At 45.6% G+C, this 27,937-nt stretch overlaps 1 protein-coding gene across 1 annotated transcript in view; it reads right to left on the reverse strand.

Annotated features, from left to right (window-relative positions):
• Positions 1-27,937, reverse strand: part of PDLIM2 (PDZ and LIM domain 2) — a 106,132-nt gene that overhangs the window by 56,849 nt on the left and 21,346 nt on the right. The window contains exons 2-3 of the mRNA XM_060787478.2: positions 20,659-20,802; positions 8,757-8,908 (exon numbers count right to left, since the gene is read on the reverse strand). Coding sequence (XP_060643461.2) covers positions 8,757-8,908; positions 20,659-20,751 — 245 coding nt within the window. The 5' untranslated portion in view covers positions 20,752-20,802. The remainder of the gene's footprint in view (positions 1-8,756; positions 8,909-20,658; positions 20,803-27,937) is intronic.

The following is a 27,937-nucleotide window of genomic DNA, read 5'->3' on the forward strand; positions in this document are numbered from 1 at the left end:
AAGAAATGCTCTCACCTCACTACCTCTGAGGATGCTTGCCATAGATGCAGGTCAGGAGAGAATGCCTCTAGACCATGGCCATATAGCCCAAAAAACCTACAACAACCCAGTAATTCCGGCCATGAAAGCCTTCGACAATACATTGCTCTTTGATTGTTGGTGAACTATAAATCCCAGCAACTACAATTCCCAAATGACAAAATCAATCCCTCCCAACCCCACCAGTATTCAAATGTGGGTATATGGGGTACTTGTGCCAAATTTGGTCCAGATCTATCATTGTTTGAGTTTACAGTGCTCTCTGGAGGTAGGTGAACTACAACTCCCAAACTCAAGGTCAATGCCCATCAAACTCTTTCAGTATTTTCCGTTGGCCATGGGAGTTCTGTGTGCCAGGTTTGGTTCAATTATATCATTGGTGGAGTTCAGAATGCTCTTTAATTCTAGGTGAACTATAAATTCCAGCTACTACAACTCCTAAATGTCAAGGTCTATTTTCCCTAAACAACCCCCGCACCGGACGTATTGGGTATTTTTTTGCCAAATTTCATCCAGTGAATGAAAATTGATCCTGCATACCTGATATTTACATACCGATTCATAACAGTAGAAAAATTACAGTTATGAAGTTTGGTTCAATTATATCATTGGTGGAGTTCAGAATTCTCTTTGATTGGAGGTGAACTATAAATCTCAGCAACAACAACTCCCAAATGTCAAGGTCTATTTTCCCCAAACTCCACCAGTTATTAACATTTGGGCATATTGAGTATTCGTGTCAAGTTTGGTCCAGATCTGATTCCTTGAGTCCACAGTGCTCTCTGGATGTAGGTGAACTACAACTCCAAAACTCAAGGTCAATGCCCATCAAACTCTTTCAGTTTTTTTGCCGTTGGCCATGGGAATTCTGTGTGCCAAGTTTGGTTCAATTATATAATTGGTGGAATAAGAAATGCTCTTTTATTGGAGGTGAACTATAAATCCCCGCAACTCCCAAATGACAAAATCAATCCCTCCCAACCCCACCAATATTCAAATGTGGGTATATGGGGTATCTGTGTCAAACTTGGTCCAGATCTATCATTGTTTGAGTCTACAGTGCTCTCTGGAGGTAGGTGAACTACAACTCCCAAACTCAAGGTCAATGCCCACCAAACCCTTCCAGTATGTTCTGTTGGTCATGGGAGTACTTTGTACCAAGTTTGGTTCAATTCCATTATTGGTGGAGTTCAGAATGCTCTTTGATTGTAAGTGAACTATAAATCCCAGCAGCTACAACTCCCATATGTCAAGGTCTATTTCCCCCAAACTCCATCTGTGTTTGCATTCGGGAATATCGAGTATTGATGCCAAGTTTGGTCCAGATCCATCATTGTTTGAGTCCACATTGCTCTCTGGATGTAGGTGAACTACAACTCCCAAACTCAAGGTCAATGCCCACCAAACTCTTCCAGTGTTTTCTGTTGGTCATGGGAGTTCAGTGTGCCAAGTTTGGTTCAATTATATCATTGGTGGAGTTCGGAATGCTCTTTGATTGGAGGTGAACTATAAATCCCAGTAACTACAATTCCCAAATGACAAATGGTGGAGTTCAGAATGCTCTTTGATTGGAGGTGAACTATAAATCCCAGTAACTACAATTCCCAAATGACAAATGGTGGAGTTCAGAATGCTCTTTGATTGGAGGTGAACTATAAATCCCAGTAACTACAATTCCCAAATGACAAATGGTGGAGTTCAGAATGCTCTTTGATTGAAGGTGAACTATAAATCCCAGTAACTACAATTCCCAAATGACAAATGGTGGAGTTCAGAATGCTCTTTGATTGGAGGTGAACTATAAATCCCAGTAACTACAATTCCCAAATGACAAATGGTGGAGTTCAGAATGCTCTTTGATTGAAGGTGAACTATAAATCCCAGTAACTACAATTCCCAAATGACAAATGGTGGAGTTCAGAATGCTCTTTGATTGGAGGTGAACTATAAATCCCAGTAACTACAATTCCCAAATGACAAATGGTGGAGTTCAGAATGCTCTTTGATTGGAGGTGAACTATAAATCCCAGTAACTACAATTCCCAAATGACAAATGGTGGAGTTCAGAATGCTCTTTGATTGGAGGTGAACTATAAATCCCAGTAACTACAATTCCCAAATGACAAATGAGGAGGAGGAGGAGGAGGAGAAGAAGAAGGGACATAAAAGTCATACAACTCATGTGGGTGAAAGTGTTCTCTGAGACCTGTTTGCCTTTGCCTCGCATGTTTTTGATCTTCTGTCACCCGCCATGAGGTCTACCTCCTTGCCAGAAACACACACCTTCCTATTGCAAGTGATGTCAGTAAACAAAAGTGTTGCTTCTCCCAGCGATGGGTGGGAGGTGACATTCCACAAGCCTAACTCATTCCTATCCCAGCACCTATTAAATAACCTTATTGACTCGCAAGGAGGAGAGGCTCAAAGCGCACCCAACCAACAGCCAGGATGTCTCCCTTCCAAGCTTCTTCCCACAACCACACCTCAATGATCAAGCTTTGGCTAAGATCCTTTGGTGGCAACTCCAGTGGGGGGAAAATGAGAACTTATGATGCATCTTCCCCGGAGAGGAGCAAAGATCTTCTCTTTTTCTCCAGGACGGGGTGTGTCCTTCTGAGAAGCTCTTGAGCAAGGACGTCTATGCTGTGGACACGCAGGCTTAGTGAGCACTGAAAACCACAACCCACAAGGACTTGGCTTTGCTTAATCCTGAATATCCCTCTTCAGCTTGAGAATGGGAGCAATTGATATTTGCTTTGGACAAGGCACTAAAAACCCAATGATTTGTGCCATCTTACAAAGGAAATTAGAAAAACTTGGCTTGGAAACAAAACAGATTAGATGCTCCACAGTTGAGGGAAGTGGTTCTCAACCATCCTAATGCCGTGACCCCTTAATCCAGTTCCTCATGTTGTGACTTTGTATTTCTAGGCACGAAGATGAGTGCAGAAGACAAGGCTTTCATGGCTGGAATCAATAGGTTCTTGTGGGTTTTTTCGGGCTATAGGGCCATGTTCTAGAGGCATTCTCTCCTGATGTTTCGCCTGCATCTATGGCAAGCATCCTCAGAGGTAGTGGGGTCTGTTGGAATTAGGACAATGGGTTTATATATCTGTGGAATGACCAGGGTGGGACAAAGGACTCTTGTCTGCTGGAGCTAGGTGTGAATGTTTCAACTGACCACCTTAATTAGCATTTGATGGCCTGGCGGAGCCTGGGAAAATCTTTTGTTGAGAGGTGTTAAGATGTGCCTGGTTGTTTCCTCTCTGCTGTTTTGCTGTTGTAATTTTAGAGTTTTTTTTTTAATACTGGTAGCCAGATTTTGTTCATTTTCATGGTCTCTTCCTTTCTGTTGAAATTGTCCACATGCTTCTTGTGGATTTCAGTGGCTTCTCTGTGTAGTCTGACATGGTGGTTGTTGGTGTGGTCCAGCATTTCTGTTTACATTTGGACATACTGAGTACTCATGCCAAGTTTGGTCCAGACTACTTGAACCAGAGAAGTCAGCCACAGCAGAGCACCTGATGAACCAGCCTGGACACAGCATATTATTTGAGAACACAGAAATGCTGGATCACTCTCACAACCACCATGTCAGGCTACACAGAGAAGCCATTGAAATCCACAAGAAGCATGTCAGGAGAAATGCCTCTAGAACATGGCCCTATAGCCCAAAAAACCCCACAAGAACCTAAATCAGACGACGTTTCCTTCTTGGGAGGAGAGCAATGGCCAATCTCGATAAGATAGTGAAGAGTAGAGACATCACATTGGCAACAAAGATCCACATAGCAATGGTATTCCCATAGTCACCTACGGATGCGAGAACTGGACCAGAAGGAAGGCTGACCAAGGAAGAGAGACACTTTTGAAATGTGGTGTTGGAGGAAAATGCTGAGAGTACCTTGGACCAAAAGAAGATCCAACCAGTCCATCTGTTGTAAACACACCACACGTTGAGTGAAGGAACAATCCTTTTTATTAAAGCTTAGCAAAAAAGGCAATAGAAATAAATGCTTGTAAAGATAGATAATATTCCAAAAAGCAATAAGGCATTCAAAGGCACCGAGATAAAACACTGTCCAAATGTAGCAATCAAAAGCAATGTTCAAAAAGCATGAAGATACAATCCAAGGCAATGATTATCCAGACAGGAATCAACCAAGAAGCAAGAACAGACCAGACACTGCTAGTCAACTTGAAAGGCGAGAAAAAACCATGAAGACGAGACCACTTGAACAGGAATCCCATGAGAGTTGTGCTTGGTTTCCAAACGATGCCTGATCTGACAAGATTTTCTAAAGGCAAACCTTAAATCCCAAAAACTGTCTTTGACCTTAACTGACGAATACTTTTGGATCTACGTAAACATTGGGCCTCTTGTTGATTCTGGCTAATCTTCAGCTGCTGACTCTGCTTATCCGACTCCTCCTTAATTTGACCAGGTGTCAGACTGTTTTCCAAACTAGAATCTGGAGAGCTCACAGACGGAGGGAGTAAAACTTTCTCCCAAGGCCTGACAGAAGCATTCTCATGAGAATCTGCCCTTTGCACCGAAGCCTCTCTGTCAGTGTCTGCATGAAACTTAATTGACCAAAGTGTCTCCATCTTCCACCTCAGAGCCCCAGCATCCCCCACATCAGGAGCAACAGGGGACTGATTTCCTTCCTCATTACCCACATCAGATACAGAAACATCAGGAGACCGAAACACAGGCTCAGGTTCATCCTCCAGAAAGAAAGCCTGGCTGCTCATTGGAGGGAAGGAGATGAGAGGCCAAGGTGAAGTCCTTTGGCCACATCATGAGAAGACAATGATGCTGGGGGAAATGGAAGGAAAAAGGAAGAGGGGCTGACCAAGGGCAAGGTGGGTGGATGGCATCCTTGAAGGGACTGGCTTGACCTTGAAGGAGCTGGGGGTGGTGACGGCCGACAGGGAGCTCTGGCCTGGGCTAGTCCAGGAGGTCACCAAGAGTCAGAAACGACTGAACGAATAAGCAACAACAAAAATGGGGAAGGACACAAGCATGCCCAAGACATACCAAACTTGCACAAGAAGCTAGTCTGACCAACATAAGCCAGACATCCTCTATCCGGAGGGCAAATCAAGGCCTGGGCTCCCTTTTCTCCTCCTGCCACAGAGTTGCTTCAAGCGTTCAAACCAGTCAGTCCTGGGCAGCAGAGGAACAACTGCTAGCGCTGTTTCCCTTTCCAGCAAACCCATCCCAGCTTAGCTATGCTTTGCTTTCCAAACCACTAGCTGATTCCCAAAGCCAAAAATATGCAAGTCATGAACACTGAAAGAGAAGCCAATGCTCACTCAACCCCCAGCCAGCTCCAGAACCCACAAAATCCAAAGCCGTTCTTAAACTCATTTCAGAGCCCTGGCCTCAAGCTCTGTTTGTATAGAAACATCTCAAGATCATAAACGGTGGTGATTTCTCCCTGTCCCTTCCAAGCACACAGACCGAGGGGACTTTGATCTATATAAATAAAAATGTAATGTTCGTTTGTGGGACTAGCATAACTCAAAAACCACTTGGCGAATTGGGGGGAGGAAGAAACCAGGCACAGATTAACACCTCCCAGCAACAGATTTTCCCAGGTTCAAGCAGGCCTTCAAATGCTAATGAAGGTGATTAGCTAAACATTCACACCTAACTGCAGCAGGGAAGAGCTCCTTGCCCCACCCCAGCCATTCCACAGATATATAAACCCACACTTCCAACAGGCCTTCTCAACCTCTGAGGATGCTTGCCATAGATGCAGGCGAAACGTCAGGAGAAATGCCTCTAGAACATGGCCATATAGCCCGAAAAAACCCACAAGAACTGAGTGATTCCGGCCATGAAAGCCTTCGACAATACACTTGGCGAATTGACACCAAATTTGGACACAAGACACCTACTAACCCAATGTATGTTCTTCACTAAAAAAAAAAATGGATTTGTCATTTGGGAGTTGTAGTTGCTGAGATTTATAGTTCACCTACAATCAAAGAGCATTCTGAACTCCACAAATAATAATAATAATAATAATAATAATAATAATAATAATAATACTGTTTTTTTAATCTGGCTACCAGTATTAAAAAACTCAAAAATTACAACAGCAAAACAACAAAGGGGAAACAAACAGGCACATAAAATCACTCTCAACAAAAGATTCCCCCCAGGCACTTCCAAGCCATTGAATGCTAATCAAGGTGATCAGCTGAAACATTCACAGCTAGCCCCAGCAAGCAAAAGTCCTTTGTCTCACCCTGGTCATTCCACAGATATATAAACCCATTTTTCCTACTTCCAACAGACCTCACTACCTCTGAGGATGCTTGCCATAGATGCAGGCGAAACATCAGGAGAAAAATTGCCTCCAGAACATGGCCATATAGCCCGGAAAAACCTACAACAACCCAATAATAATAATAATAATAATAATAATAATAATAATAATAATACTTTATTTATATTCCGCTCTATCTCCCGAAAAGGGCGGATGGAATTGAACCATACTTGGCACACAGGACTCCCATGACCAACAGAAAACACTAGAAGGGATTGGTGAGCATTGACCTTGAGTTTGTGAGTTGTAGTTCACCTCCATCCAGAGATTACTGAGGACTCAAACAATGATGGATCTGGACCAAACTTGGTACGGATATTCAACATGTCCAACTAGGCACACAGATGGAGTTCGGGGGAAATAGACCTTGACATTTGAGAGTTGTAGTTACTGGGATTTATAGTTCACCTAAAATCAAAGAGCATTCTGAACCCCACAAGCGATAGAATTGGGGCAAACTTCCCACACAGAACCCCCCTGACCAATAGAAAATACTTATGGCCATCCAGTCCAACTCCCTTCACCAGGGCAAGAAAACATAATCAAATACGGTTTACTCACAAAGCATAAAGAAATTACATATATTAGAAACCAACACTTTCACATCACTTTATTTTCCAGATCTCCAGAATGGGCCAAAGCAACGCATGGCAAGGGATGGCTAGTTTAGGTAAAGGTAAAGGTTTTCCCCTGACATTAAGTCTAGTCGTGTCCGACTCTGGGGGGTGGTGCTCATCTTCATTTCTAAGCCGAAGAGCCGGCGTTGTCCGTAGACATCTCCAAGGTCATGTGGCCAGCATGACGCCATGGAACATCATTGCCTTCTCGTAACGTGGTACCTATTGATCTACTCCCATTTGCATGTTTTTGATATGCTAGGTTGGCAAAAGCTGGGGCTAACAGCAGGAGCTCACCCCGCTCCCTGGAATCAAACCTGAGACCTTTCAGTCAGCAAGTTCATAAGCTCAGCACCCACTGTGAGTCAAGCACTGAAAGAGTGAGTAGGCCAAAGCCTGATAAGAGTTATAGTGAGCCAAAAGCTAGTGTCATCCTGAGGAGTGTAAGGTAAACTGGCTGCCGATTTGCTACCGGGCCCAATTCAAGGTGCTGGTGTTGGCCTACAAAGCCCTAAACGGTTCCGGCCCAAAATACCTGTCTGACCGCATCTCGGCCTATGAGCCCACGAGGACTTTGAGATCGTCCGGGGAGGCCCTTCTCTCGATCCGGCCTGCCTCACAGGCATGCCTGGCGGGGACGAGGGACAGGGCCTTCTCGGTGGTGGCCCCCCGGCTATGGAGCACCCTCCCTGTGGACATCAGACTGGCGCCCTCCCTCATGACATTCCGCAAGGGACTAAAGACGTGGTTGTTTGAGAAGGCGTTTGAGTAAGTGCTGCAACAATTGGCAATGACGATTGGAACGGAACATGGATAACGAGATTTGGATTGTGATTCAATGATGAGACGTTGCGAATGATTTAATGTAACTGTATTATTGATAGTGTCGTTGTTTACTGTTGATGCGATATTGCTTATGTTGTAAATTGTACCTGGTTTTATATGTTGTTCACTGCCGTGAGTCGCCCTAGGGCTGAGAACGGCGGTCTACAAGTGCAGTAAATAAATAAATAAATAAACCTCAGTGTGAGAGAAGCCTCGAGTGAGAAAGCAACCAGTGTGAAGGCTGCTGTGTGTAAATATTGGCTGGGTTTGGGGGTGATTGCCCTGGGAATCTGGGAGTTGTTGTTCACCCTTATCTAGAGAGCACTCAACCCAGTTGACAACAGATCTGGACCAAACTTGGCACACAGACACAACATGGCCAACTGTGTATACAGGCCTGGTTTGGGGAGGACTGACCCACAATTCTGGAAATTGTAGTACACCCACTTCGTTATGTATTTTCTAATGGGAGGCTTCATTAAAAACGAAATCACATTCTGGCTTTCTCCTAATAAATAGTGTTACTAATTAAGTAAATGCTGTGACCTAACACCCCAAAACAAACAATGCCTTTTTCAAATAACTCGGGCACCGCCGGGTACCCAAGCTAGGAGATCATAAACACTGCAAATCCTGAATGCTGGCATTTTGTCTCCTGGCACACTTTGCGCCCAGAATGGCTCCTTCCAGTTGCTTCACTCTTTAATCAGTTGCCGTTAGCTATTATTTCCGTTGCCTATCAAGACTGCCAGAGTTGAAGCCACAGTGGAAACACACGTTTTGAACCTACAATTTCCAGCATCCCTTTGCCAGCTATGACGAGGAAACAAGCTCTAAGAGGAGGAATGCAAATGGCTGAAGGTATCCATGAAATTGGGAACCCCAAGGCAATTGCGCCCAGTTCAGCTTGCATTAGCCACACAGATAGGCTCACCTGTCTATTAAGAGTTGGAGACGCCCAGAGCTCTGCTTAATCTTGTTTTGTGCTTCTACGTTGAGCATCTCCGACGTGCTCTCTCCGTTGATAGAGACAATGACATCACCTGGACGAAGGTCTCCAAGGGCTGCTTTGCCATGTTCGGTCACCTGTGCACAAAAAGAGAAGAGAGAGAGCGATGTAGCGCAGTGGTTCTCAACCAGGGGGTCGCGCCCCCCCAAGGGGTCGCCTGGCCATTTCAGAGGGGTCGCGAGGTTGCCTCCAACTCCGGAAATAGTGCCCAGGCCCCGGGACCACCCTCTTCTTGCCCCCTTCAAGGCCGCTGCTGCTGGTGGAAGCCTTGAAAAACCGCGAGAGGAGCATGGGGGCAGCAGGAGCAGTGAGGCTTGCACTCACCCTTCTCCTCGGGGCTCTTCTTCCTCCTCCTCTCCATTTGGGGACCTCCAAACAGAAAGGAGGAGGAGGGGGATGACCCTGGAAGAGAAGGAGAACAAGCATCGCTGCTTCTGCCGCCCTGTGCCACCCTCTTCTCGCACCTTCGAGTTCTGTGTACCAAGTTTGGTTCGATTATATCATTGGTGGAGTTCAGAATGCTCTTTGATTGTAGGTTAACTATAAATCCCCCCCAAATGTCAAGATCTATTTCCCCCAAATTCCACCAGTGTTTGCATTTGGACATATGGAGTATCCATGCCAAGTTTGGTCCAGAGTCATCACTGTTTGAGTCTACGGTGCTCTCTAGATGTAGGTGAACTACAACTCCAACACTCAAGGTCAATGCCCACCAAATCCTTCCAGTACGTTCTGTTGCTCATGGGAGTTCTGTGTGCCAAGTTTGGTTCGATTATATCATTGGTGGAGTTCAGAATGCTCTTTGATTGTAGGTGAACTATAAATCCCCAGCAACTACAACCCCCAAATGTCAAGATCTATTTCCCCCAAATGCCACCAGTGTTTGCATTTGGACATATGGAGTATCCATGCCAAGTTTGGTCCAGAGTCATCACTGTTTGAGTCCACGGTGCTCTCTGGATGGAGGTGCACTACAACTCTAAAACTCAAGGTGAATGCCCACCAAACCCTTTCAGTCTTTTCTGTTGGTCATGGGAGCTCTGTGTGTCAAGATTAGTTCAATTCCATCACTGGTGGAATTCAGAATGCTCTTTGATTGTAGGTGAACTATAAATCCCAGCAACTACAACTCCCAAATGTCAAGATCTGTGTCCCTCAAATTCCACCAGTATTTGCATTTGAACATATTGAGTATCCGTGCCAAGTTTGGTCATGGGAGTTCTGTGTGTCAAGATTGGTTCAATTCCATCGTTGGTGGAGTTCAGAATGCTCTTTGATTGTAGGTAGCAATACCAGCAACTACAACTATAAATCCCAGAAACTACAACTCCCAAATGTCAAGGTCTATTTTCCCTAAACTCCACCCTCACCGGGCATATTGTGTATTTTTTGCCAAATTTCATTCAGTGAATGAAAATACATCCTGCCTATCAGATATATACATGATGATTCATAACAGTAGTAAAATGACAGTTATGAAGTAGCAACGAAAATAATTTTATGTTTGGGGGTCACCACAACATGAGGAACGGTACGAAGGGGTCGCGGCATTAGGAAGGTGGAGAAGCACTGCTCCAGGTCCTTAGCATTTTTTGTACGTGTTTTCCACTTGGACGGAGGTCCTGGGCCCATAACCTCAGAGAACAAGGATTGTTAACTGTATTGAAATATTCTGCATTGCACTCCTTTTGGAAAGGGGGTAAAGGCATGCTGTTCCCTTTGTACAGTTTGTCCCTTCTGCCGCTGACCCAATAGCCAAACAAGTACCACCATTCATGATTTTTCTGGATTAGTTCATAATACGGACTAAATTAACCTGCAGGAAGAATGAACGCACCATTCGTATGAAAGATTAAAAGTGGATTTGGGATATTACGCTCAGTAGAAATACATTAAGGAGGCCTAGATGGAAACATTCCAAGAGAGTCCCCAAACTAAACCTGCTAAAGCAAAACCCATGTGTGTTTTTGCACCATTATTTTTTGCTAGTCGCACCAACTTTTCCAAAGCAGACTATCCTTCGTCTCATATATCTATCAACACCACAACCGACATTTTAGAAAGACAAACAGGAAGAAAGTTAAATGCAGAAATGGCAAAACTTCCCCTGCTGCCAACAACTGCCCAGAAAAAAAACCAAGAAAGCGTGAAAGCGTTGAACCACGTTTCCTTTTTGAAAACAAGTATTTTAACCAATGATTCCATCTGAATGCAACTAGGTATCTTACAATATTTAACCTTTGTGCAACTATCTTGCTTTTTGTTATAACTACTACTGTTTATTTAGTTTCATTTATGTGGGTAACTTACATTTTACTTTTCCACCAAGATTGAATAATCAGAAGTAGCTGTGTAAGTCTCCTATGCAGTGAGTGGTTATTTAAGTTGGAAGCATCTCAATCAGTGTTTCTCAACTTGGGGGTCGGGACCACCGAGGGGGTCATGAGGGGGTGTCAGGGGGGTTGCCAAAGACCACCAGAAAACACAGTATTTTGTGTTGGTTATGGGTGTTCTGTGTGGGAAGTTTGGCCCAATTCTGTCATTGGAAGGGTTCAGAATGCTCTTTGATTTATAGGTGAACTATAAATCTCAGCAACTACAACTCCCAAATGTCAAAGACTCTCCCCCCCTCCCCCCCCAAACTCCACCAAAATTCATATTTGGGCATATTGAGTATTTATACCAAGTTTGGTCCAGATCCATCATTGTTTGAATCTATAGTGCTCTCTGGATGGAGGTGAACTACAATTCCAAAACTCAAGGTCAATGCCCACCAAACCCTCCCAGTATTTTCTATTGGTCATGGGAGTTCTGTGTGCCAAGTTTGCTTCAATTCCATCATTGGTGGAGTTCAGAATGCTCTTTGATTGTAGGTGAACTATAAATCCCAGCAACTACAACTCCCAAATGTCAAGGTCTCTTTTCCCCCAAACCCCACCAATGTTCACATTTGGGCATATTTAGTATTAATCCCAAGTTTGATCAAGACCCATCATTGTTTGACTCCATAGTGCTCTCTGGATATAGGTGAACTACAATTCCAAAACTCAAGATCAATGCCCACCAAACCCTCCCAAGTATTTTCTCTTGGTCATGGTAGTTCTGTGTACCAAGATGGGTACAATTCCATCATTGGTGGAGTTCAGAATGCCATTTGATTGTAGGTGAACTATAAATCCCAGCAACTGCAACTCCCAAATGACAAGATGCAAGGCAATTCAATACTAATCAAGATAGCCAACTGCAACATTCACAGTTGTCTCCAACAGACAAGAGCTCTTTCTCCCACCCTGAACAGATATATACATTCTATTTTCCTAGTTTCCAACAGACCCCTCAACCTCTGAGGATGCCTGCCATAGATGTGGGAGAAATGTCAGGAGAGAATGCTTCTGGAACACAGCCATACAGCCTAGAAAACTCACAGCAACCCATTAAAGTAATAGTTCATAAATATTTGATAAACTAATACAGTGGTTCTCAACCTTCCTAATGCCGTGACCCCTTAATACAGTTCGTCATGTTGTGGTGACCCCCAACCATAACACTGTTTTCGTTGCTACTTCGTAACTGTAATTTTGCTCCTGTTATGAATCGTAATGTAAATATCTGATATGCAGGATGTGTTTTCATTCACTGCACAAAATTTGGCACAAATACCCGATATACCCAAAATTGAATACTTGGGGGGGGGGGGGTTGGAAGGATTGATTTTGTCATTTGGGAGATGTAGTTGCTGGGGTTTACAGTTCACTTAAAATCAAAGAGCATTTTGAACTCCACCAATGATGGAATGGAACCAAACTTGGCACACAGAACTATCACGACCAACAGAAAATACTGGAAGGGTTTGGTGGGCGTTGACCTTGAGTTTTGGAGTGGTAGTTTACCTATATCCAGAAACCACGGTGGACTCAAACAACGATGGATCTGGCACAAATTTGGCACAAATACTCAATATGCCCAAATGTGATCAACTGGTGGAGTTTGGGAAAACTAGATCTTGACATTTGGGAGTTGTAGTTGCTGGGATTTATAGTTCAGATTCAATCAAAGAGCATTCTGAACTCCACCAATGATGGAACTGAACCAAACTTAGCACTCAGAACTATCATAAGCAACAGAAAAGACTGTTTCCTGATGGTCTTTGGTGACCCCCCCTCCCCAGGGATCCCGACCCCCAGGTTGAGAAACACTGAACTAATAAAAGCTAACTACAAATAATTCCCTTATCACATGTGTAATTCAACTTTGATGAAATTAGACATAAAATATGTTTAGCAACCAAACTGTAACCAGCAACACTAATTTCCTTTTCCACCAAAGGTAGCAATACATATTGAAGGTGAAATTAAAGAAGCTGTTGCCATGGAAAAGGAGCTCACCTGGCAACCGCAGGTAGGAAACGGTGCTCTGTTTCCCCAGAGTTGATAGAAAGATGCTCTTTTTATTCACAGAAATCCAACAAAAAGAGCCTAGACGTCACAGAAGAGGAGCTTGTTGACCAGGTTAGGAAACTAAAAAACTTTGACCTTTATTTTGAACATTGCAAAGGGACTTTTCAAAGCAAAAGTGTGCAGGACATGCACAGCTCCTCATGTTGTGGTGACCACCATCATAACAATATCTTCGTCATTACTTCATAACTGTCACTTTGCCACTGTTATGGATCATCATGTAAATATCGGATATGTAGGATATATTATCATTCACCGGACCAAATTTGGCACAAATACCTGATACACCCAAATCTGAATACTAGTGGGGTTGGGCAGGGGGATTGATCTTGTCACTTGGGAGTCATACTTGATGGGATTTATAGTTCGCCTACAATCAAAGAGCATTCTGAACTCCACCAATGATGAGATTGAACCAAACTTGGCACACAGAACTCCCATGACCAACAGAAAACACTAGAAGGGTTTGGTGGGCACAAATCTTGAGTTTGGGAGTTGTAGTTCACCTACATCCAGAGAGCACTGTGGACTCAAACAATGATGGATCTGGACCAAACTTGGCACGAATGCTCAATATGCCCAAATATGAACACTGGTGGAGTTGGAGAAAATAGACCTTGACATTTGAGAGTTGTAGTTGTTGGGATTTATAGTTCGCCTACAATCAAAGAGCATTCTGAACTCCACCAATGATGGGGTTGAACCAAACTTGGCACACAGAACTCCCAGGACCAACAGAAAACACTAGAAGGGTTTGGTGGTCATTGACCTTGAGTTTTGGAGTTGTAGTTCACCTACATCCAGAGAGCACTGTGGACTCAAACAATGATGGATCTGGACCAAATTTGGCACGAATGCTCAATATGCCCAAATATGAACACTGGTGGAATTTGGGGAAAATAGACTTTGACATTTGAGAGTTGTAGTTGTAGTTGCTGGGATTTATAGTTCACCTACAATTAAAGAGCATTCTGAACTCCACCAACAATGAAATTGAACCAAACTTGGCAGACAGAACTCCCAAGACCAATAGATAATACTGGAAGTGTTTGATGGGCATTGACCTTGAGTTTGGGAGTTGTAGTTCTCCTACCTCCAGAGAACACTGTGGAATCAAACAATGATGGATCTGGACGAAACTTGGCAAAAATACTCAATATGCCCAAATGTGAACACTGATGGAGTTTGGAGAAAATAGATCTTGTCATTTGAGAGTTGTAATTGCTGGGATTTATAGTTAACCTACAATCAAAGAGCATTATGAACTCCACCAATGATGGAACTGAACTAATCTTGACACACAGAATTCCAATGACCAACAGGAAATACTGGAATGTTTTGGTGGGCATTGACCTTGACTTTGGGAGATGTAGTTCACCTATATCCAGAGAGCACTGTGGGCTCAAACAATGATGGGTCTGGACCAAACTTGCCACAGATACTCAATATGCCCAAATTTGAACACTGGTGGAGTTTGGGGAAATTAGATTGACATTTGGGAGTTGTAGTTGCTGGGATTTATAGTTCACCTACAATCAAAGAGCATTCTGAACCCCACCAACGATAGAATTGGGCCAAACTTCCCACACAGAACCCCCATGACTAACAGAAAATATTGTGTTTTCTGATGGTCTTTGGTGACGTCTGTGGCACCCCCCACAGCCAGCAAGTTGAGAAACCCCCATGATCAACAGAAAACACTGGAGGGATTTGGGAGGAATTGACAGTGATTTGGGAGAGATGTAGTTCACCTACACCCAGAGAGCACTATGAAGCCAAACAACAGTGGATCTGGACCAAATTAGGCACAATTTTAGTGAGAGGATTTGCCGTGTGTTTCCTAAAAGGAAAAGAAGGACGGGCGAAGAGATCTTCATCCTTCTCTGCCAAAGGGGTTCCTAAGACCATCAGAAATATGTGTTCTCTTATGGTCTTTGGTGACCCCTCTGAAACCCCCTGGTGACCCCCTCTGGGGTCCTGACCCCCAGGTTGAGAAATGCTGCTCTAGGTACTCTAGCTATAAGTCTATGGGCAGGTAGAAGACCTTGAAATTGAGATATCATATGACTCAAACTGGAGAATAATCAAATTGATCAAAGAGAATTGCATCCATGTGAGGGGATGATGGTATTTCAACATTTCTGCAGCCACATTATATGGAAGGCACTCCACTTTGGCTTTCAGTAGCTGGGAAACCAATACAAGCAGAAGGCATTCATTGCGCCTTTCCTTCTGAAAGGACAGAGGAAAGCCCTTTGGGCAAGTCTCAGTTCTTGTGGGTTTTTTCAGGCTAAATGGCCATGTTCTAGAGGCATTTCTCCTGACGTTTCGCCTGCATCTATGGCAAGCATCCTCAGAGGTAGTGAGGTCTGTTGGAAATAGGAAAAAAAGGGGTTTATATATCTGTGGAAAGACCAGGGTGGGACAAAGGGCTTTTTGTAAGTTGGGCTAGGTATGAATCTTTCAATTGACCACCTTGATTAGCATACAATGGGCTGACTGTGCCTGGAGCAAACTCTTCTTGAAAGGTGATTAGATGTCCCTGCCTGTTTTTCTCTCTGCTGTTTTTGCTGTTGCAATTTTAGAGTTTTTTAATACTGGTAGCCAGATTTTGTTCATTTTCATGGTTTCTTCCTTTCTGTTGAAATTGTCCACATGTTTGTGAATTTCAATGGCTTCTCTGTGTAGTCTGACATGGTGGTTGTGCGAGTGGTCCAGCATTTTTTTCCGTCTTCTCAAATAATAAAATGCTGTGTCCAGGTTGGTTCCTCAGGTGCTCTGCTATGGCTGATTTCTCTGGTTGAAGGAGTCTGCAGTGCCACCTTTCATGTTCCTTGATGCGTGTCTGGGCAATGATGCTGCGTTTGGTGGTCCCTATGTAGACTTGTCCACAGCTGCATGGTATGCGGTAGACTCCTGCAGAGGTGAGAGGATCCCTCTTGTCCTTTGCTGAACGGAGCATTTGTTGGATTTTCTTGGTGGGTTTGTAGATTGTTTGTATGTTGTGTTTCCTCATCAGCTTCCCTCTGCGGTCAGTGGTTCCCTTGATGTATGGCAGGAACACTTTTCCTCAGAGAAAACCCAAGAAAATCCAACCAATGCTCCGTTCAGCAAAGGACAAGAGGGATCCTCTCACCTCTGCAGGAGTCTACCGTATACCATGCAACTGTGGACAAGTCTACAGAGGGACCACCAAACGCAGCATTGCCCAGACACGCATCAAGGAACATGAGAGGCACTGCAGACTCCTTCAACCAGAGAAGTCAGCCATAGCAGAGCACCTGAGGAACCAACCTGGACACAGCATTTTATTTGAGAACACAAAAATGCTGGACCACTCTCACAACCACCATGTCAGACTACACAGAGAAGCCATTGACATCCACAAACATGTGGACAATTTCAACAGAAAGGAAGAAACCATGAAAATGAACAAAATCTGGCTACCAGTATTAAAAAATTCAAAAATTGCAACAGCAAAAACAGCAGAGAGAAAAACAGGCAGGGACATCTAATCACCCTTCAAGAAGAGTTTGCTCCAGGCACAGTCAGCCCATTGTATGCTAATCAAGGTGGTCAGTTGAAAGATTCATACCTAGCCCAACTTACAAAAGCCCTTTGTCTCACCCTGGTCATTCCACAGATATAACCCCCTTTTTTCCCAGCTCCAGCAGACCTCACCTCTGAGGATGCTTGCCATAGATGCAGGCGAAACGTCAGGAGAAATGCCTCTAGAACATGGCCATATAGCCCGAAAAAACCCACAAGAACTGAGTGATTCCGGCCATGAAAGCCTTTGGGCAAGGCTGGACATCAGAGGCAGGAATAAATATATTAGCCCCCCGCTGTTTGCAGTCCCTAGGAGTTTGCTATGGGGTGGTTCCCAGGGAGTCTGGGTCTTTGAGGGAAGGGAGAGGCACGGTAAACAGGATTTGTTTTCCTCTTTGGACCGAAAGAGAGTCACGCTTGGCGCTGTGCCCAGGCAGAGAAAGAGGCAGCTTCCCTTCCAGACGAATGCCCCAAGCCAATGCAGCCACCAAATGCTCCGCATTCCAGGATGTCCTGCAAAACTCCACAGACATTTGGTGCAGGAATGGCTGAGTCCGTGCTCCACCGCCCCAAAGGAAGTGCCACTCGAGTGCAAAACAAGTCTGCATCTTTCATGGGAACGATTATTATTTCGTCAGCTATGCTTCTTCTCAATGGCCTCCAGCGAGTCTCTTGATATCTGCTGGGAATTGGTTCCAAAACTTTCTATTCTCCTGATACCCAAATCCGTAGGTGCTACGAGGGGCGTCCATTAAATATTTCCCCTGACCCACTTGTGTTTATCACAGGATGCTGAAATTGCACACGTGCAGTGATCTAAGTCTCTAGAGGTTATGTAGCAATTTACAACTCAAAACTGATAACGTTCTTGATTTTAGAGTTGCTGAAGTGGTGTGAGGTTTGAGAATGGAACCAGTGGAAGACACAACAGTCCTCAAGTTCCTTTACTTGAAAGGCTGCACACCAAAGGAGACGTTGAATGAGATGAAAGAGGATTATGGTGATGATTCCCCATCAGATGATCGAGTCAGATTTTGTTCATTTTCATGGTTTCCTCCTTTCTGTTGAAATTGCCCACATGCTTGTGGATCTCAATGGCTTCTCTGTGTCGTCTGACATGGTGGTTGTGAGAGTGGTCCAGCATCTCTGTGTTCTCAAATAATAAAATGCTGTGTCCAGGCTGGTTCATCAGGTGCTCTGCTATGGATGACTTCTCTGGTTGAAGTAGTCTGCAGTGCCTTCCATGTTCCTTGATGTGGGTCTGGGCGCTGCATTTGGTGGTCTCTATGTAGACTTGTCCACAGCTGCATGGTATAGGGTAGACTCCTGCAGAAGTGAGAGGATCCCTCTTGTCCTTTGCTGAATAGAGCATTTGTTGGATTTTCTTGGTGGGTCTGGAGATAGTTTGTAGGTTGTGTTTCCTCATCAGCTTCCCTATGCTTCAATAATTCAAATGTGGTCAGACTTTGGTGCAAACAGCTCCAGTTCCAGGGCGATGCCACTTCGCTATTGATGAACACACCATCCAGCAAGTGGAGGTTGCCATTTTGGAAAATCCCTGCATAACCATTCACCATCTAGCCCAAAATGTCAAGAGGTGTGTGTGGTCCGTGGAGAAAAACACTCAAGACCATCTTCACCAGCATAAGGCATCGGCTTGCTGAGTTTCCCGGCTGCTCACACCTTTCCAGAAGCAGGAACGAAGCAAATGCTCTCAGGTTCTTTTGACAATGAATTGCCATGCAAACCAGGAGGACTTTTTTCATAGACTGATCACACAGGAGGAAAGTTGGGTCCATCACTCTGATCCAGAGACCAATATCCAGTCAATGCAATTGAAGCCTCCTGACTTACCGCCTCCAAAGAAGGCACGTGCCCAACTCTCGGCAGGCAAGGTCACAGTCGCAGGATTTTGGGACCAGCACGGAGTAGGATGGATGGATTTCCTAGCAAAAGGAACCATGATCCCTGGGGCAGACTAGGCTTCACTGCTGCGGACATTGCAGGAGGCCATCCAAACCAAGAGGCAATGTGGCATGCTCCCCAAAGGTGTCCTCTGCCTTCTGCAAGACAATGCCCCAGTGCACAACTCCCATGTTGCCCAAATGGAAGAAGCATGCTCCTCTGGCTCTGAAATTGTCCCGCATCCTCCTTATTCACCCGACCTCGCACCATCGGACTTCTACCTCTTTCTAACAAGTAAGTTATTTTGGAAGGGAAAGCCTTTTTCATGTGATGGGACTCTGATTTCCAAGGTCACAACTTGGCTTTTGGAGCCACCTCTCAACTTCTCCAAGCGAGGTGTTTGAAGTTGCTTCAAAAGATGAGAGAGGAGTGTGTCCTTCATAGGTGACACCCATGGAGAGAAGGACTCATCATTGCTCTCAGTCCACAGGAAGTGGGTCAGGGAAATATTTAATGAACATCCCTCGTGTATATATACACTCCACTAGCCTCATTTCCAACAGACCTCTGAAGATGCCGATCACAGATGCAGGAGAAACGTCAGGAGAGAATGCTACTAGAACATAGCCATACAGCCCAAAAAACCCACAGCAACCCAGTAAAAAATACTATTTTTTTTAAAAAAGTGAGAGAACGCTTATCTAGGGATGTCTAGGTCCTTCAGCTGACCATAAAGCCACCCTGCAGGACCTAAACATTCCTTGAGATTATCAAATCCACAAATCATCACATCTGCAAAACTCAGCCTGAGATACGATATAGATATTTGATCCTCCCTGAGGATGCTTCCTTGGAGTCGATGCACCTGAGGAAGAGCAACATTTTCTTTGCTGAGCAAACATCTCTCTTCATCCAGTTGTAGCAGTTTGATACTTTGATTACTAGGGCTGCATCTACATTATGGAATGAATACAGTTTGGTGCCATTGACTCAATGTTGTGGAATTGTAGGACTGATAGTTTGGGGAGGTACCAGTAATCTTTGGCAAAGACCTTGCCAAACTATGGCTATGGTCTGACTTGGCCACGGTGGTACACGCTCTGGTCACATCCCGCCTTGACTACTGCAACGCTCTCTACGTGGGGCTGCCCTTGAAGACGGCCCGGAAGCTTCAGCTAGTCCAGCGCGCGGCAGCCATGTTACTAACAGGAGCGGGACGCAGGGAGCATACAACGCCCTTGTTGTTCCAGCTCCACTGGCTGCCGATCTGCTACCGGGCCCAATTCAAGGTGCTGGTGTTATCCTACAAAGCCTTAAACGGTTCCGGCCCAAAATACCTTTCTGACCGCATCTCGGCCTATGAGCCCACGAGGGCCTTGAGATCGTCTGGGGAGGCCCTTCTCTCGATCCCGCCTGCCTCACAGGCACGTCTGGCGGGGACGAGAGGGAGGGCCTTCTCGGTGGTGGCCCCCCGGCTGTGGAACACCCTCCCTGTTGACATCAGACAGGCGCCCTCCCTTATGTCTTTCCGTAAGAGCCTGAAGACATGGCTATTTGAGAAGGCATTTAACTGAGTGCTATATTAACTGGTAATGACAACTGGAACGGTATATGGATTACGAGATTGGTTATGATTCTACGATAAGACGGAGCGGATTATTTTAGTGTAATTATATTAGTGTGTACTAGTGATATGTTGATTTTTTGTTATTGCTTTACTGTAAATTGTCTTTTATATGTTGTACACCGCTGTGAGTCATCCTAGGGCTGAGAACGGCGGTCAACAAATGCAGCAAATAAATAAATAAATAAATAAAATACCGGGATTCCAGAGCACTGAGCCATGGCAGTCAGAGTAGTATCAGACTGCATTAATTCTACCGAGTAGATACACCCGGGGAAAATGAAGTGCTTACCTTAGAGACGGTGATGGGCTTCCTGAAGTCCCTTCCCCCTGTGATCCGGAAGCCCCAAGGAGGTGGGCCACCAAGGGTCACGTTCACCGACATGGTTGTTGTTCCACCAGGAGCACGGAGAGCGGCCACAGCAATCGGTGGGGCCTGAAAACGCAACACAAAGAATTTTGGAGAAATTATAGAATCATAGAATCATAGAATCATAGAATCAAAGAGTTGGAAGAGACCTCAAGGGCCATCCAGTCCAACCCCCTGCCAAGAAGCAGGAATATTGCATTCAAATCACCCCTGACAAATGGCCATCCAGCCTCTGCTTAAAAGCTTCCAAAGAAGGAGCCTCCACCACACTCCGGGGCAGAGAGTTCCACTGCTGAACGGCTCTCACAGTCAGGAAGTTCTTCCTAATGTTCAGATGGAATCTCCTCTCTTGTAGTTTGAAGCCATTGTTCCGCGTCCTAGTCTCCAAGGAAGCAGAAAACAAGCTTGCTCCCTCCTCCCTGTGGCTTCCTGTCACATATTTATACATGGCTATCATATCTCCTCTCAGCCTTCTCTTCTTCAGGCTAAACATGCCCAGTTCCCTAAGCCGCTCCTCATAGGGCTTGTTCTCCAGACCCTTGATCATTTTAGTCGCCCTCCTCTGGACACATTCCAGCTTGTCAATATCTCTCTTGAATTGTGGTGCCCAGAATTGGACACAATATTCCAGATGTGGTCTAACCAAAGCAGAATAGAGCATGGGGAGCATTACTTCCTTAGATCTAGACACTATGCTCCTCTTGATGCAGGCCAAAATCCCATTGGCCTTTTTGCCACCACATCACATTGTTGGCTCATGTTTAACTTGTTGTCCACGAGGACTCCAAGATCTTTTTCACACGTACTGCTCTCGAGCCAGGCATTGTCCCCCATTCTGTATCTTTGCATTTCATTTTTTCTGCCAAAGTGGAGTCTCTTGCATTTGTCACTGTTGAACTTCATTTTGTTAGTTTTGGCCCATCTCTCTAATCTGTCCAGATCGTTTTGAATTCTGCTCCTGTCCTCTGGAGTATTGGCTATCCCTCCCAATTTGGTCTCATCTGCAAACTTGATGATCCTGCCTTCTAGCCCTTCATCTAAGTCATTAATAAAGATGTTGAACAGGACCGGGCCCAGGACGGAACCCTGCTTGTGGCACTCCACTTGTCACTTCTTTCCAAGATGAAGAGGAAGCATTAGTGAGCACTCTCTGTGTTCGTCCACTTAACCAATTACAGATCCACCTCACTGTAGTTTTGCCTAGCCCACATTGGACTAGTTTCCTTGCCAGAAGGTCATGGGGGTCCTTGTCGAAGGCTTTACTGAAATCCAGGTACGCTGGATTATGATCCTTGGATGGCTGTTATTTATTTATTTATTTATTTATTTATTTATTTATTTAGTACACTTGTATACGCTAATATCTCAGCCTAAAACGGCGACTCATTGCGGTTTACAACATTAAAACAACAATATTCCAAATAAAAATATAAAAACACATACATATACAATACACAGTATTGGGCCACCAATACAGACCAATGCATCTCTTAAATTAAAATCATAATCCAATTTCGTTGTCTGTAATTGCCAGTCCTTAGTCAAAAACTTCATCGCATCGGATTAGCCAAATGCTTGCTCAAACATCCATGTTTTCAGTTTTTTTCGAAATACCATCAGCGAGGAGGCTGATCTTATCTCTATAGGGAGGGCATTCCAAAGCCGCGGGGCCACCACAGAAAAGGCCCTGTCTCTCGTACCCGCCAGCCGCACCTGTGAAGCAGGCGGGATGGAGAGAAGGGCCTCTCCCGAAGATCTTAGGGTCCTGGTGGGCTGATAGGCCGAGATACGTTCGGATAGGTATGTTGGGCCAGAACCGTTTAGGGCTTTAAAGGCCAATGCCAGCACTTTGAATTGGGCCCGGTAGCAAATTGGCAGCCAGTGGAGCTGGTACAGCAGGGGAGTTGTATGCTCCCTGCGCCCTGCTCCTGTTAGTACCTGTTAGGAGTTGTGGGAGTTAAGAGTCCAAAATTATTATTATTATTATTATTATTAACTTCATTTGTACCCTGCTAGCATCTCCCGAAGGACTCGATGCGGCTTACAAAGCCCAAGGCCACAACAAAACAACAATATAACAATTACATATAAACCAAAAGCAAATCAAAAGCAATAACAGTAAACAATAAAAACAGCACAACATGACACAATAAAACTAAGCCAGGCAAATGTACTGGGTACAGATTAAAAAGTGCTGAGTATGCTGGGTGATATATAAGGATTTTTGGATAGGTGCAATGTGCGGACATTCTTAATCTCTAATAAAGTGCTTTTAGGATGTGTTGCTGGGGTTTTCCTATTCTGGAAAGCCAGGTCTTCAAGCTCTTCCTAAAGACTGCCAACGTTGGGGCTTGTCTGATGTCCTTGGGGAGGGAGTTCCAGAATCGGGGGCTACCACAGAAAAGGCCCTGTCCCTCGTCCCCACCAGCCGCGCTTGCGACGCAGGTGGGATCGTGAGCAGGGTCTCTCCGGATGAACGAAGGGAGCGTGTGGGTTCATAGATGGAGATGCAGCCACGCAGGTAGGCAGGTCCCAAACAGTTAAGGGCTTTGTAGGTAAGCACCTGCACCTTGAATTGGGACCGGAAAATGAACGGCAGCCAATGGAGCTCCTTAAACAGGAGGGTTGACCTCTCTCTGTAAGGAGTACCAGTTAACATCCTGGCCACTGCTCGTTGGACCAGTTGAAATTTCCGAGCCGTTTTCAAGGGCAGCCCCACATAGAGCGCATTACAGTAGTCCAATCTAGAGGTGACCAAGGCATGGACCACCCCGGCCAGATCAGCCTCTACGAGGTACAGTCGCAGTTGGCGCACGAGTCTCAGTTGTGCAAAAGCCCTCCCGGACACCGCCGACGCCTGAGCCTCAAAACACCTGGAGGGACAAAGTTTGCCCGTGCCAGCTCTATAATCAACTTTCCATTAGAAGCTGATCACAAAGTCGCATTGGACAACCTCGAGATTCCCAGAGATAACATTTAAAAATCAAATCCATGCGTGCCTCAAATGCGCAAAAGCCAAACCCACAAATGTGAAGGGAGCATTGTACTGCCTGGATGTTTCTGCACAAGGAGAGCCACAACTTTGGCCACAAGAATCCCATATTTATGCATGGAATGTGGCAATTTTTGGGAATCAGGAAGCCGCAGGTCCCAGGCGAAACGATTACAGAGAAATTAAAGGATAGATGGGTCCATGGACGAGGCGGTTGCAACAGAATTGAACAAACTCACAGCCTTCTGGGAACCAAGCATCCAGAAAATAAATCAAAAGTATTTCCAAAAGATGTGGTCCTAAATATTATATCTAGCAAACATTGCCCTATACGGGAAAAGCAAAACAAAGGGAAAAGTATTGTCAGAGGCAACAACTCATAGCTATTTCATATACCGAAGGAGCCCCCGGTGTCGCAGTGGGTTAAACCGCTGAACTGCTAAACTTACTAATCGAAAGGTCACAGGTTTGAATCTGGGGAGTGGGGTGAGCTCCCACTGTTAGCCCCACCTTTTGCCAACCTAGCAGTTCAAAAACATGCAAATGTGAGTAGATTAATAGGTACCGCTCATACAAAAACGACAAATCCTAGAACTCTTTGGGATTGTCCCTTCCTTTTTGGCTCCGTAATATTTTAATAATTAGTTTAAATGATTGTTTACTGTTGTTTATATAGTGAGTTGGAGCCCCCGGTGGCACAACGAGTTAAACCTCTGAGCTGTGGAACTTGCTGACCAAAAGGTCGGCAGTTCAAGTCTGGGGAGCAGGGTGAGCTCCTGCTGTTAGCCCAAGCTTCTGCCAACCTAGCAGTTTGAAAACATGCAAATGTGAGTAGATTAATGGGTACAGCTCCGGCGGGAAAGGAACGGCTCTCCATGCAGTCATGCCAGCCACATGACCTTGGAGGTGTCTATGGACAGCACTGGCTCTTCGGCTTATTTATTTATTTATTTCACAGTTTTCTATACCGAGCTTCTCAACCTCACTGAGGGACTCAGCCCGGTTTCCAGCCATAAAAACGTATACACTCATTAAAATAGCATATATCACAATTACAAAAATAACTTTAAAAACACTAAATATAAAACTACAGTGGTCAGTCGTCCTATTAAGATGGATCTACATCAACTTCCATCCAGGGTCCTAGGGTGTTGTCTCATTCATCGAAGGCCTGACTCCACAGCCACGTCTTCACCCGTTTCCTAAATGTTAGGATGGATGGGGCGGTTCTGGCCTCCAGAGGGAGAGAGTTCCAGAGTCGCGGGGCCACCACCGAGAAGGCCCTGTCCCTCGTCCCCACCAGCCGCGCTTGTGAGGCCGGTGGGACCGAGAGCAGGGCCTCTCCAGACGATCTTAGTAATCTTGATGGTTCATAGGGGAGAATACGTTCGGAGAGGTAAACAGGGCCGGAGTCGTTTAGGGCTTTATAGGTCAACACCAGCACTTTGAATTGTACTTGGAAGCTAATTGGCAGCCAGTGGAGCTGGCGTAACAGCGGAGTGGTGTGCTCCCTGTACCCAGCACCCGTTAGTAGTCTGGCTGCCCAGCGTTGGACATGCTGCAGCTTCCGGGCAGTCTTCAAAGGCAACCCCACGTAGAGAGTGTTGCAGTAGTCTAAGCGGGATGTAACCAAAGTGTGTACTACCGTGGCCAAGTCAGCCCTCCCAAGGTACGGGCGCAGCTGGCGCACAAGTTTTAATTGTGCGAAAGCTCCCCTGACCACTGCTGAAACCTGGGGTTCCAGGCTCAGCGATGAATCCAGGAGAACTCCCAGGCTGCGTACCTGAGCTTTTAGGGGGAGTGTGACCCCGTCCAGCACAGGCTGTAACCCCGTACCCTGTTCGGTCTTACGACTGACCAGGAGTACCTCTGTCTTGTCTGGATTTAGTTTCAATCTGTTAGAAATGGAGATGAGCACCACACCCCAGAGTCGGACACGACTGGACCTAAGGTCAGGGGACAACCTTTACCTCTAAAATAAACAGAAGTGGGCAACCTGTGGTCCCTTTTGGGCCATGCCATTTCCATCATCCCTGCTGAACTCGTCCAGGATTGATGACTGACGGAAGCCGCAATCCGACATTACATGACAAGCTGAAAGTTGAACATTCTGGATTAAAGGACAGAGACGCAACGAGCGCACATTTCGTTGGCATGGAGGAAGGCAAGTGACAGCAAGAACTCAGAGACAAAGAACCAGGAGGTCTTTTCTTTTTTGGTTTGTTTAGCCTCGAGGAGCAAAGAAGGGTCTCATTATGGGGTGGGACTGGCTCCTTGTTCAAGGAGGGGAGGCAACGTCCCCAGAGACATGAGTAATCGGCAGCAGCGCCAGACGTTTGGTGCCGCAGGCAGCATCAGGCACCGCTTCCCTCTCATCAGGAAACGGGGGAGGCCGCGGTGCAAAGAGTGGAAGGCGAGCGGGTTGTGGCAGGAGGAGACCAAGGCAGGCAGAAGCACCAGAGCACCGGCACCGGAAGCTCGCACAACCACAAACCTGATTCATGCTTGCTTGCTTGTGCTACAGCAGAAGCAGGAAGATTTGCAGCTCTGCACAATGTTCATGCAACAGCGTGGTGGGGTTGGGAGACAAAAGCAAAAGCCTTGCTGGACGGGAGCCAGGACCTCAGTCAACCATGAACTGGAAAGCACAACACATTCTGCCTCCACGATGGAGAAGAGAGCGGGGAGAGAGGAGGAAAGGCATTTGGGGTTGCTTTTCAGAACACATTTTAGTCTTTGGAAGAATCATAGAATCAAAGAGTTGGAAGAGACCTGGTGGGCCATCATCCAGCCCAACCCTATTCTGCCAAGAAGCAGGAATATTGCATTCAAATCACCCCTGACAGATGGCCATCCAGCCTCTGTTCAAAAGCTTCCATAGAAGGAGCCTCCACCACACTCCCTCTGGGGCAGAGAGTTCCACTGCTGAACGGCTCTCAGTCAGGAAATTCTTCCTAATGTTCAGATGGAATCTCCTCTCTTGTAGTTTGAAGCCATTGTCCCATTTCGTCCTAGTCTCCAGGGAAGCAGAAAACAAGCTTGCTCCTCCTCCTCCCTGCGGCTTCCTCTCACATATGTATACATGGCTATCATATCCCCTCTCAGCCTTCTCTTCTTCAGGCTAAACATGCCCAGTTCCCTAAGCCGCTCCTCATAGGGCTTGTTCTCCAGACCCTTAATCATTTTAGTGGCCCTCCTCTGAACACATTCCAGCTTGCCAATATCTCTCTTGAATTGTGTTGCCCAGAATTGGACACAATATTCCAGATGTGGTCTAACCAAAGCAGAATGGAGGGGTAGCATTACTTCCCTAGATCTAGACACTAGGCTCCTCTTGATGCAGGCCAAAATCCCATTGGCTTTTTTTGCCGCCACATCACATTGTTGGCTCATGTTTAACTTGTTGTCCACGAGGACTCCAAGATCTTTTTCACACCTCCTGCTCTCAAGCCAGGCATTGTCCCCCATGGACTTCTGGACTTTGGATGAGCACAGAAGCGCTTCTCTTTTGGGCAGCATCTCACAGAACCCCCCCCCCCCTCCCAAAACTAGTATGATTCTGTGAGTTGTACTCTAAATGAGAAGAATGATTCAAAGATTACTCTTTAGATCAGTCATTCCTACTGGAGCATTGCAGCGCACCCAAATCCCTGGGTGGAGTCCTTCTGGACCGTGCCCTGACCTACAAGAAGCACTGCCTGAACATCACGCAAAAAGTGGGTGCTAGAAACAATATCATACGAAAGCTGACTGGCACAACCTGGGGATCACAACCAGACACAGTGAAGACATCTGCCCTTGCGCTATGCTACTCTGCTGCTGAGTATGCATGCCCAGTGTGGAACACATCTCACCACGCTAAAACAGTGGATGTGGCTCTTAATGAGACATGCCGCATTATCACAGGGTGTCTGTGCCCTACACCACTGGAGAAATTACACTGTTTAGCTAGTATTGCACCACCTGACGTTCGCCGGGAAGTAGCAGCCAATAGTGAAAGGACCAAGGCAGAGACATCTCCAGCTCATCCCGTTTGGGTCTCAGCCAGCACGTCAACGACTTAAATCTAGAAATAGTTTTCTAAGGTCTACAGAGACACTCGCTGGAACACCCCAGCAAGTGAGAGTCCAAAAATGGCAGGCTCAAACCCAGAACCTCAACCCATGGGTGATACCAAATGAGAGACTCCCCCCTGGGCACACAGAAGAC

Source organism: Anolis sagrei, chromosome 7, assembly GCF_037176765.1.
Source record: "Anolis sagrei isolate rAnoSag1 chromosome 7, rAnoSag1.mat, whole genome shotgun sequence".
NCBI classification, from domain to species: Eukaryota; Metazoa; Chordata; class Lepidosauria; order Squamata; family Dactyloidae; genus Anolis; species Anolis sagrei.